The 12,912-nt window shown below is 32.0% G+C and overlaps 1 protein-coding gene across 6 annotated transcripts in view; it reads right to left on the bottom strand.

Annotated features, from left to right (window-relative positions):
* The window catches only part of LOC106472571 (neuronal acetylcholine receptor subunit alpha-7-like), a 79,102-nt gene that overhangs the window by 35,612 nt on the left and 30,578 nt on the right, over positions 1–12,912 (bottom strand). For 3 of the 6 annotated variants that reach the window (XM_022401976.1, XM_022401960.1, XM_022401967.1), the window contains exon 3: positions 10,540–10,584. The exons of 1 other annotated variant lie outside the window; for it this stretch is intronic. In XM_022401976.1, coding sequence (XP_022257684.1) covers positions 10,540–10,584 — 45 coding nt within the window. Of the gene's footprint in view, positions 1–10,305; positions 10,351–10,539; positions 10,585–12,912 lie in introns of all 6 variants that reach the window. 2 more of the 6 variants (XM_022401983.1, XM_022401963.1) reach the window with 2 other exon arrangements.

The following is a 12,912-nucleotide window of genomic DNA, read 5'->3' as shown; positions in this document are numbered from 1 at the left end:
CAACAATACTTACCAATACTGTAAAGAGCAGAAATACAATACCCAACACAGCAATACTTACTAATATTGTGAGTGTAGAACTACCCAAACACAGCATGATTATCAATATTTTTGAATTCAGTAATACTATTCCTAGCTCAGCAATAATTATCAATTGGACTGTCTGAAATACCAAACCAAATACAACAAAACTTATTAACATTAATTAAGAATATATAGCTAGCATGCTTAACCAGCATAAACAGCAAAAATTACCAACCTTTTACAGCTCAGTACCACCATAACCTATCATACTGTAAAAGACAGAAATCCATACCAAACACCGTAGCCATCACTGAAGATGTAGAACCCAAAACTATCACCCCCCCCAAAAGCAATACTTATCAACTTTCTATAGTGCAGTCATATAATAATAAACATAAGAATATTTACCAGTATTGTATAGCATAGAAAACAACAACAACATACAATAAACAAAAGCGTACTTACGAATTTCGTAGAGTTCAGAAATTCCCTCTCAGATACAGCAATTCTTACCAGTATAGTAAATATTTACAGACTTCAATTTAATCCTTCATCTGATGTATGTCAATTGTTCTGTACATCTTTATGTGAATCTGCAACTCGTTGTGATACATCTATTTATAGATCTTCCAATATTTCATACATAAATAAAATTCCGCAATTGCGTAATAGTATAATGAAAATTGTTTACCATTAAAAATAAAGTATACTTATTCGACAACTTATGAAAATTGTAAAAGTTAATTATCCTATTTGGGTCTAATTTGTGCAAACATACAATTATAACAAGCATTATTTTTCATCGCTTTATAAATTCAAGATAGTTCTTGATAAAAACATGAGATGTAAAGAGGTGGATTATTTCAAGTTACAAGAAATAAAAAATAACTATGGAAACATTTGTAAAGTTATCATGTATCAAATTCAGTTGACACAATTCCAATTGGAATTGATGTAACTCGAAACATATGTTAACGTTATCCAAAGGAACTGATGTAACTTCAAACATATGTTAACGTTATTCAAGGGAACTGATGTAACTTCAAACATATGCTAATGCTAAAAGATCAATAAATAGCTGCTTAATAATGAAGAATAGCTAATTATTCGTACTGAAATATCTGTATTTGTAACCAATATGATTTGTTTATTGAATCATATTTGTTGTAATATTTCATTTCTATAGTTGTTTCGTTTCTTGAACCAAATATAATTTATTTGTACTTTTCCTACGGGTAAGTTCTTTTAACTTCTCAGGAATATGTGCATATAATGTGTTATTTTGTTTTGATTTATTTATAAACATAGCAGAAACACAACAATTTACCAATATCTTACAGTCCAGTAATACCATACCTGACACAGCAAAATATCCTGTTATTGCAAAGGCCAAAAATACTATACCGTACACAGTAATTATTGTAATGTTGTATGTAGATCGCTGAACTACCAAATCATAAAACCGTTAATCATCTTTGTATATTGTAGAATAACAATGTAAACCACAAGAATACTTACCAGTATTGTAGAACACAGAAAATCCGTATCATATACAAAACAGTACTTAAAACTTAAGAGAGTGCAGAAATAGAGTTTCAACCCCAACTGTATTATAATATTGTAAGAAGCTAACTAGCTAATTTGATTCCGAAGGACGCCGGAGCCTGAGGGTATGAAGAGTAAAGGAAATCAAAGGGCGCCGCCTAGCAGGGGGTATCCGTTGAGACCAGGAGGTCACGTGACATCATAGTTCCACGAAGGGAAGCCAGAGGGCGGATAGTTCCGGATTATTTCATTCTGGCCCTCCTAAGTTCATTTTCCCAAGCGGTTTAAAACATCATATTATCAATTTTTAAAAATCTTATACAATTTCAAATACAACAAACTTACTGATGTTGTATAAAGCAGAAACACCATACCAAACAAAACAATACCCACCAAAATTATTAAATGCAGAAATATATTATCAAACACAAGAATACTTACTAATATTGTTGAGCGCAGGACTACCATAACAAACACAACAATACTTACCAACTTTGCTAAGAGTGGAAATACAATATCAAATATATAAATACTTACAGATTTAACAGAATGAAAAAATACAATACTAAACACAACAATACTTACCAACTCTGTAGAACACAGAAACCAAACACAACAATAACTATTAGCTCTGTAGAGAGAAGAAACATCATGCAAAATATGGTAAAACTTAATAATATACTAACCAATTGTAAGAGGAAATACACAATACCAAACACATCAGAACTTACTGATATTGTAGAACATAAAAATACCATACCAAGCACAACAATACTTATTAATACTGTTCAGCGTAGAATTACTATACCAAAAACAGAAGTATCTGCCCAATTTTGTAAAGGGCAGAAATACTATGTTTAACAAGACAGTTTGTTTGAAGATAAGCAAAAAGCTACACAATGGGCTATCTGTGCTCTGCCCATCACGGGTATCGAAACAGGTCGCGGGTTCGAATCCCCGTCCTACCGAACATGCTCACCCTTTCAGCCGTGGGGGCATTATAATGTGACAGTCAATCCCACTATCTGTTGGTAAAATAGAAGCCCAAGAGTTGGCGGTAGGTTGTGATGACTAGCTGCCTTTCCTCTAGTCTTTCACTGCTAAATTAGGGACAGCGCACATAGCCCTCGTGTAGCTTTGCGCGAAATTCCAAACAAGCCAAACCAACTTTCACACCTCCCAGTGTATTGTCGAAGTTGTAAGCGTGTGTTATGGTAAAGTTTGTACTGGCTTAATCACATTTACACACAAACTAGTTTAATGAAGAACAGCAGGCATAATTATATTTAAATATGCTGCCAAGTTCAAATAAAACAATAAAATAATGAGAATTCAGTAACGCTTTTTTTTTCATATTCATTTGTAAGAAGTAAAACACAGAACCTTGTAACAGATAGTTTAAAATATCTCGAACTTGCATAGCAAAGTATTATTTCATTGATATAATTCTATCATAAATTATTTTACAAAAGCTGTTGGCACGATATCGACAATGGTCGTTCAGGTAAGATGGGGTGAATTTCTGATTATTTGTTGTGCAAGTGCTCAGTACATCTGCAGTACTTCGCAATTTTTTTTATAATTCAACTGTTCTCAGTCGTGATATTTAATATTTCTAATTTGGCACAACAATATATTGTTTATACCAGTATATATTACCACTTCTAAAATCATTTGCTAATGCATAACTTAGCGTACAGCCCGAAATACATCCCTGCATGTAAGTTTTTTTTACTTGTTATTAAGCATAAAGTTACGCAGTGGGTTATCTGTGTTGTGTACACCGCGGATATCGAAGCCTGATTTTTAACGTTATAAGCTCTGCAGATAAGTAAAGTGGCTAGTTTAGTGTGTCACTAAAGTATGCCTTTTAATTGTACCAAAACAAGAACTTGATCTATATGTTTTAAAATTTTCGCGAAAAAGTACACAAGAGCTTCCTGCATGTTGCCATCCTCAATTTTGGACTGACAGACTATAAGGACGGCAGCTAGTAGCAACTCCCATCGAAACCCTTAGACTACTCTCATCTGATCAAATAATGGGATCGTTCGTCAATCTCATAGCGCACTCACCACCTCAAAGTACGTTTTGCGTTTTTGTGGCAATGAGACACGAACCATGAGCCCTTGGATTCATAATGCGAAGAACAGGCTAATCAATCAGCCAAGGCTATTCCAAAATATAAGAAATTTATAAATGTTCTGAGTCTTTCCTCAGCATAATCACTCCAAAGACATCATTACACATTACATAAGTTTTCAAACACGCCTTAATTTGTTAAGGCCACGTTTCATATTTCATAAGATGAACTTCAAATAAAATGGAAAGGGAATTTAATAACGTTATGTTAATGTACATCAGTAAAGGTATCCTGTTGGGATAGCTATAAGTTTACGAACTTACAACGCTAAAATGCGGGATTCGATTCGTGCCAGTGGACACAGCAGATAGCCAAATGTGACTTTGCTTTAAAACAAACACCTAGAAAAGGGATTTTTTACACACACTAGAAATAACATTGTCAATTGTAAGAGAAACTTTATGTAACCGCATTAAAAGACTTGCAGGAAAAATAAACACATGTGAAACAATTTAATTTGGGAAATCTTAATGAAACTGCTACCCAAAACTAGTTTAAATGGCTTATCTAAAATAATAAAAAAGCCTGTGTTTGTGTGACCGCCGTGGCTCTAAGAGGAAAAAAACCTAGAGACCTGAAACTTTTCACGTATACTAAGAGGATTATGGGTATTATTTTCAGGATTTGACTCAGAAAGTTTTTGCCCTACAGTATTGCCCTATAGCACTTAAACCCCATAACTGTGTTTCCTGAAGGTCTATAGAAAAGTATCATATTATTTTTTAATTCTCACCAACTGACTGAACAATATGTGAATGTTTTCTGCCAAATACTTTTTCAACACAAATATGGGAAGAAAAATACAAATCTGAGAATTAAAAAAGTGTAATTGAACTAAGTTTGGGAAATGCCAACAAAGAACGGGAAGAAAAATGTGTTTCAGAGAATTGGGAAAATTCTGAGAATGAAAATAATTCAAATAAAAACACAGGATGAAAAACAACGAATCTGAGAAGCTAAATTAAAACTATTTGCTTTTAAAAAAAAGAGTTGGATTAAGTTTGGGAAACAGCAAAAGACAAATCAATTAATGGATTGGTTCATTGAGGTAGCTAGAGAAGTAATTTACATAATGGAGACGCCTGACTGGTACATTGAGGCCTCTGTGAATCATGAGACGACCTTAGAATCCCACATTGGAGAGTGGGTATTTCAAGCTAGTATAAAATGACAGTGTTTTGTTACTGCAAAGCTATATCGGGCTATCTGTTGTGTCCACCGATGGGAATCGAACTCATGATTTTAGGAAATAAAAAGGAAAAATATTTGAACGTCTTCCGAAAATAATAAATTGAAATTCGGAATTTTTTTAAACTATCTAAAACAAGAAACTTAAAGACACAGACAGCGAGAAAAAAAAACGAGTTGAACAACTTTCAAAAAGTTCAGTGAGAAAAAACTATGTTTAGCTATAACTTCAATTACAGAATTAATGTTTATACTTTTTAGCTATAATTATTATTTACATTTAGAACAAGCTGACTGCTTGTCTGTTTGTAGTTAAGTACAAAGCTACACAATGGGCTACCTGTGCTCTGCCCACCACGGATATCGAAACCCGATTTCTAGCGCTGTAAGTCCGCAGAACAAGCTGAGGCACCTGTTCTACGTCCGGAAGCATATGGATTGAATGTAGGACTTAAACTAATAAATGAAATTAAGAATTTGTATTTATATATGCATAATTGATTTCACACATAATTTATTTTACAACTACTTTGTTCACACCTACTTTATTTTACAACTACTTTGTTCACACCTACTTTATTTCATACTTTATTCCACATTACAGAAATGGAGTTACAATTAATTTTCTTTGTTTTACTTTTCTTTATTACTTTTACTAATCCCTCTCTACAGCCTCAGTGTTTGTTAATACTCTGGGTGATTCTTGATAGACCATATTAGAAGTTCTTTCTCCTTCCTGGGCCAAAATAAAGAGATCTGTTGGTGATCCTGCTCTTGAACACCCAACATAGAACTGATCGTGTGAAAACCAAGGTGTTTGCAGATATAGCCTTACCACTTTGAGGATCTGACCTTGTGCTTTGGTTGCCATTTTTCCTGACAAAAATGTTGATGTTTGAGGTTTTTAGTGAAAATAAATCAAACTTTCCAAGAAAAACTCAAAACATTTCGAGAAAAAACTCAAAATGAACAAATTTTAGTAATAACAATTGGTCTAGGACTGTGGAGTCATCAGCTAAACAAACCTATTTGTGGCCTCGGGTGGGTGGGGCAGGATGATATCCAGCCTAAGATCTGCCACTTAGTCTTATGTATTATCTTACCAAGTTTGGCTCATATTAAGCTAAAGGCTTAATAGACAAAGAAACAAATATTTTTTTATTTTTTCTTTTATAAATAAATATTTTGTTTTATTTTTAAAGTTCTATTTAATTCTAAAAATAGATTTCATAAATGAATATTGAAAATAATTAGAAATATCTTAGATTAAAAGAACTAATGAAAAGCCGTCAACGAGCCATTTGTATTTGTCTTTTTGATTTACGACAAAGTTACTAAAGTTACTTGCTACTGTCCCTAAATTTAGTCTACTAACCACGAGCAAAGCAACCAAACAGCAGCAACTTACCACCCACGCTAAGGGGGTTGAATATTGCTCTATAGTGCACCCAAAGTTTACAATGTGGGGAACAGTTTGTGGCATCATGCGGATTCGAAGCCTTCTCCGCAGCTCTGAAATCCAGAGTTCTACCACAGGGGCAACCCACGCTTCCTTCGTAATGAATGATATTAAGTAACCTTTCTACAGAATAAAAAGCATGAGACAAAAGGTAGAATTGGTGTGCTCTCGAAATTTGAAATATTGTTATAACTAATTTTTAGAAAGAGTATTTATTATTGTTATTTGCTAAATATTGCAAGGAAATAGCAAATAAAAATATGGTACCTGTGGGGTAGTGAACAGAAATATTAGAGATTCGGGAGCTCGAATGTTTAAAGAATGATAAACACATTTCAGACGTGTTAACCAAAGTTATGTAACGTTCAAAAGACATTGTAAATGAATTATGTTGGAATTACCATTATAAGTTCCGAAGCATAAGAAGTATTTTAAATGAGTAATGTTTAAAAAGTTTAATTAAGTTTCAGAACGTGTTGAAAAAGTTGAATTGAGTACTAAGTGACAATCCCAGATGCTTCATCGACAGATGTTGAATCCTTATGTGAAAGCCGGTTCTCTAGAAGGAGGTAGAAGAACGTTACTTTTCTGCTGTTACCAGTGGCCTTCTGGCTTTTTACTGTCCTATAGATGATTCAACATATTTTGCTTTTTCTAACTACACCAACAGTGTCATTTCCTTTGAATCCTTTCAACTCCTTTGTAATTCCATTTTGAACCTCACAGGGATTCCAAGGTAGCATTCATAGTCTCATTGCTACCTTAGTATACATTTGTCAACATGAATAATACTCACAGGGGCTGCAACCCACAGTTTTAGAACACCTGAATTAGACTTATAAAGCTATCGTAGGTACAAAAGTTTCATTTTATTAAATTATTCAATCAGTTAAGAAACTTACTGGAACAGGGACTAGAAATTATAATATTGAGGTTGCTATAAGAAATCAAGAAACTCATTGGAATAAGAGCTGGAAATATTATTATGCTGAAACAGGGGCTGGAAAGAATCCCAGTGGACCTAATGATAAAAGATCAATTTTAAACAAAAATAGTAATTGTTTTGAAGAAAGAGAAAACTGTATAAATCATATGTAAAGTATAACAAGAGTGGAAAGAAAGACTTGAATGTCTGTATTGCCGAAATACATCTTGCAAGAAAAGGATAGAAATAATTTATTTGCACGTAATATGGTATAAAACCATATGTCAAATTTTTGTCAGATCTTCTTGGTTTGCATAGCTAACTCGTATTTAAATATTTTAGAATGCTTACGTTGTATTTCAGTAACTTTCAATATAACTTTAACTACACTAAAATAATGTCATAAACATATATGTTTATGAAATACGAGGTTAGAATAATCCGCAATGGCTGTTAAAGTGTTATAATATTCTTACATTTTTTATTTAATTTCGAACATATTTCGACTGCTTAACCAAACGTCTTGTTTTTGATTACCATTACATCAGAATATATGTGGAATTAAATTCTGTTTTCATTAAATGCTGTCAACCTGTCAAGATTTCAAAATAAAGTCAAAATCTAATCACTTCTTTAGGCTTTCAAGGGAGTTCTTATTAGAAAAGCATTTAGTGCTTATATATATATATAAAGAACTGGACATTCCAGAACCTACTACCTACTCCTGGAAACATTACCATTGATTTGAATGAAAAAAAATGCAAGTTCAAATAAATAATGATAAGAAAAATATTGAAAGTCACAGAACTCAATGATATTACTTCCGGAATATTCAAAAGCCACTTAACTGATACTTTTGAATGTTATAACCCAATTAAATACTCTGTGACAACATAAGTTCAATCAAAACGTTTTTACTTGAGAATGAGAATCTTTTCCATCATTAAATTATATAGGATCTTCATATACTGCTTATAATATAAAATTTTATTTTTTTTAAAGAAAGAAAAAAAAGACGCTTTCAACAATAATTACACTTGAGTTTTTAATTATACTGCTTTGTCTCTTTAGTTACAGTTTTTATTTAATGACGTCAACCTGTAACGTGGTCTTATTCCAAGTAGGATGTTGAAGTTAGTTATCAACACAAGTTCCGAAACTAAAGAACAATGTAAAACTTTTAGATGAGGCTCAAATAACGAAGGAAAACAGTTTCTTTTACCCATTTATTTGTTTTACTAATATGCAGAGGAAGCTATACAGCGATCTCTTAAATACACATCTATATCAACTATACAATAACTCCAGGTACTTTAGATGGTAAGTTGGATTTAATTAAAGAGCAGTTAGGAAGAACAGGATAACATCGTAGTAGCGAACAGTTTTAATGTAAGATGATCTACTCCATGCAAAAAAGATTGTACACAAAATCGCTCAGAATAGTTGTAAAATCGTGTCTATTATAAAACATAGATTTGTAATTTTTCATGTAACGTAATAAAAGGCCTAAAAATTAAAAATGTAATTTATTGACGCGAGATCTACGGACAGGGGTTATTACTAGATCACTAAAGAGCAAACATATTATTAGTTTTCAAATTAAATTAAAATGTATGATCATGTGATCACATCAACATTATTGGCTTTTTTTTTCTTTTTTGGTTGTATAAGGGTCTGAATTAATGAATATCTTAAGAAAAAACAATGTTTTAGATTTTGTTTTAAGAAGCTAATCGTAACTGAATCAAAACTATGGATATTTTACTGTTTAGCTGTATAAGACATGGAAACCTTGTTACGGATCTGAATCACCAAAAATGTAATATAAATATGCTGATATAATCCATGGCTTACAGTATAAAGTATACTTCTTTTTTGCAACTTTTTATATTTCTTGATTATCTCTATTTACGTTGCCTAGTTGTAAAAAACCATTTAGTCTTCTGTACATATTTAAACAGAGAAAAAAAACTCGAATTTATTAGATTCGTCTTTAAAACATGCAAAGGTTTCTCGTTTAGTTATCAAGTTTCTAAGTTAACTAGAAAATATGCAAATCATGTGAGTGTTTAAACCCTTGTAATTTCGTTATATTTTTTACTGCAAATTGTTTATTACACTCATAAAATTTTTTGCTTTTTAGTTTCTCGTGCATAAATTTGAGAAGCAAACAATACGTAAGGAAGTAAGTCTCATGCAGGGTGGTATTTTCTTTTTAAGTAAACAGGGTGTTTAAAATGCATGCATACATCAAGACGTGCGAGATTGAATTGAATGAAAAAATATGGACGAAAGAAAAGTCCAAGAGGATAAATTCAGTTGAATGATACATAGTAAGAGTGATTTATCTTTACAGTGTTATCTGAATTGTTAATATGCGAAATTTAGTCCACAGATTAAGAACATCATTAGCAAAAAAAAACTTTAGTTTTATTTATTTGTTTGGTTTATATTTGGCAAAGCTTTTGCAGTTAATTTAATTTGCTTTTTAAAGTTCCAACGTTATTTATCCTCTTTAAGGCAATTCCCTATTGTGATGAGGCTTCTTAATTACCCCCAAAAAGGCACTGAGTAATTTCTGTAACTCTTAGTGTATGATTTTTTTATTTAATTGTCAGCTACTCCACAATATAGTGGGGTTTCAATATCATGATGTTTTGAACTTTTCAGAAAATATTTAAAGCTTTGTTTTATTTGCAAAATTAATTGAAACTTAAGTATGATACAACTTTATACATGAAAAGTTTTACGCCTTTTCATATACATTGTTAAATATTTGTTTTATTATGCTATTTCATGATTAAATTATTTATGTCCAAATTTAAGTATATAAATTAGTTATCGAAGCGTTCTTGCTATTATAAAGCGCAAAAACCTTTTAATTAACTTAATTGTATTGGGTCTTATTTGTTATATTTTTGGAGATTTAATAGTAATTAATTAGCCTCCACCTCACACGTAAAACACTTTAGGGAATAGCCTTAATGGTTTTTAGAAAACTGAGTTTAGGTCATGACTTACCAACGTTAACCAGATATTTGTTATAATTTGTTGGTTCTTTTCATCCTAAAAAGGAAAAATATATGTGAGATTTTTAAAAAAAATATACACACACTTTGGGAATTAATCGACATCAATCCATGAGGAAAAAGAAGTTGGTCATTACACGTATTCTACCTTCCACTAAGCGAAGTAGGCCTACAAAAGAGCTTAATTATTATTATCGTACAAGTACTTACCATGTGAAGCACTTACCATGTTTAACCACAAATTTGACGTAATTATTTGGCTCTTTTCGTCCTGCAGAAAGAAATGAAGTTGAAAAGGAGAAGAGAAAAAAAAAGCTAAAAGCAAAATATTTGTTTTATAATCAAAAATACACAAGTTTCTCTGGAACATTTAAGCGCAAAATAAATACGAAAAATGGGGAATAAATCCACGGTCTTCTACATATCAATACATAAAATAAACATTCTCCAACGCATACATATATTGACAGGTACTTTTTAATAAGGCCTAATTGTAAGGAACTGGAAAAAAATCTGTAGCTTAAAATAGAACTAACATATTAGCTACGTCGAAATCCCAGGAGAAAATTCAACTGAATTACTACTCTCCAATAAAGATTAAACGCGAATACCTCTGAGGTATAGAATGGAGACATTTTTATCAAGTGATCTTATCTTGGTATCTTAGCTCATATTTCAGTTCAGTTGGATCATGGAGCCAGGCTACAGTGAACTTCTCTCGTTTACCCATTGGTAATCAGTGAGTCTAACGCGCACAAATGAATTGTTTGTCTGAGATCCTTTGATCAATAGATCAGCAATCGTATAAAAAACAACCTGATAGAGAATACTTTACTTTATTAATGTTAAACAACTGTATCATTTACCAAAAATAAAACATAAAAATAACATATTTATACACATAAACAAATAGTATCATAGCGAGCATTTTGTATCAGGCAGACGGTAACACTGCCTATGTAGGGATGGCTCGGATTGTTCATCGAAATGGTATTTTAAATATCTCCTCAATAGGTCATCAGAACTTTACAATACTATACAGTGTTTCCTTTTATAGCAATATCTATGTGATGACTGAGTCACAAGTTCTGGGAATGTCTGTAAATATCAGAAGCAAAAAGTTTGAATTTCTTGTTATTCTTTCTTCTGCTTCTTTTTTTATTACATGATAACTCAAAAACCAAAACAATGGTTTCAACCAATTTCACTATGGTGACATAGTTTCAAATGGAGTATCCGCTTTTATAAGTATTATTAGTAACTAGTAGTAATTGAAAAAACAAACATAAGTCTAGTGTAAATGATGTTATCATTACCCCTTGAAGTTAGCTATCTTATAGATATCAGGTGTTCCTTCAAAAAGCTTAAATACAGGGTGAAACGGGAATTATCGGCCAATAATTGATAAACAATAAATATAACAGTTGGATCCTCATTGTTTTAGAAATTGGTTATAAGTACAACCTTCCTATGTCTACTGAAACACTGAATTGGGAAGAACAAGTAAACAAGTGAAGAAAAAACTTTTCCAAAAAGGAAATAAATTATAGGGATGGCTAATAGCGATCATTCAAAAGGAATGAAAACAAGATAGTAGGGATGGCATTTACATCATCCCTACATAATAGCAAGGATTGACATATAGCAATATATATAACTATTCAATCACAATTGAGTTTAATTTATTCTATTTTTGTCTGTTAACATTCTACTATATTGTGTGCCTGTGCTATGTAGGGACGTTGCAAATAGCCACGGTCTTGTTTCCTTTTTTTTCTTTTGAAGGATTAATATTAGCCATCCCTACATTTACTTTCCTATTTGAAAAGTTTTTTCTTTACCTGCGTATCACGTTAAGTAGAATAAAAACTTGTATTTAGGTATTTTCTTAAATTGTGTAGGAAATTTAGGGATTCTTCTTACGTTACCGAAGAGAAGCTATACGTCACAACATAACACAGCGTTATAAAAGATTGCCTAAAACTCAATTACACAAAACTAAAAAAAAAAAAGCTGTGATAAAGAATTTTACATATACTGTAGTTTCAAAGGAAAATAAGCAAAGCCTTTAAAACATTTGAAAAAATCAGAGCAAAATAAAAACTGTGTAAAAGAAAACGCTTGCCCGGCTTCTTCTCAGCCTCGTCGTTTCTGATGACGTCAGGAAAATGTTACTAAAACGTTTTAAGCTTTAATGTAATTTTATGTTATTTTTAACGGATTTTTTAAATGTTTCGAGGTGTGCCGCTGTTTCCAAAAAAAAAAAAATATTTGTATTTTGTGTTTACTAAGGCCGTCGTCCCTAATTTTGAACTACTTATTAAAAGGAAGGCAGCCAGTCACAAGCACCCTACTACCCAGAGATTGACTGTTACTCTTATAACAGACCCACAGCTCAAAGTGCGGGGAATATTTTGTGGTATCACATGGAATCGAACTTGGCTCGCCATTTCCGTAATCCAGAACTCTACGACAGCCATATAACAAATAAAAAGCAAATAATAATACAGATATCTTTTAATTTCGATGACGAGGAACCCACTTTGAGACTAATAACGGCTGGAGACGGCTTAAATGGGTAATGAAGAAAAACTTTAAT

The sequence above is a fragment of the Limulus polyphemus genome, unplaced genomic scaffold (assembly GCF_000517525.1).
Source record: "Limulus polyphemus unplaced genomic scaffold, Limulus_polyphemus-2.1.2 Scaffold122, whole genome shotgun sequence".
In the NCBI taxonomy this organism is placed as follows: Eukaryota; Metazoa; Arthropoda; class Merostomata; order Xiphosura; family Limulidae; genus Limulus; species Limulus polyphemus.
Note: the sequence above shows the minus strand (reverse complement) of the source record. Positions and strands in the feature narration are given on the sequence as shown.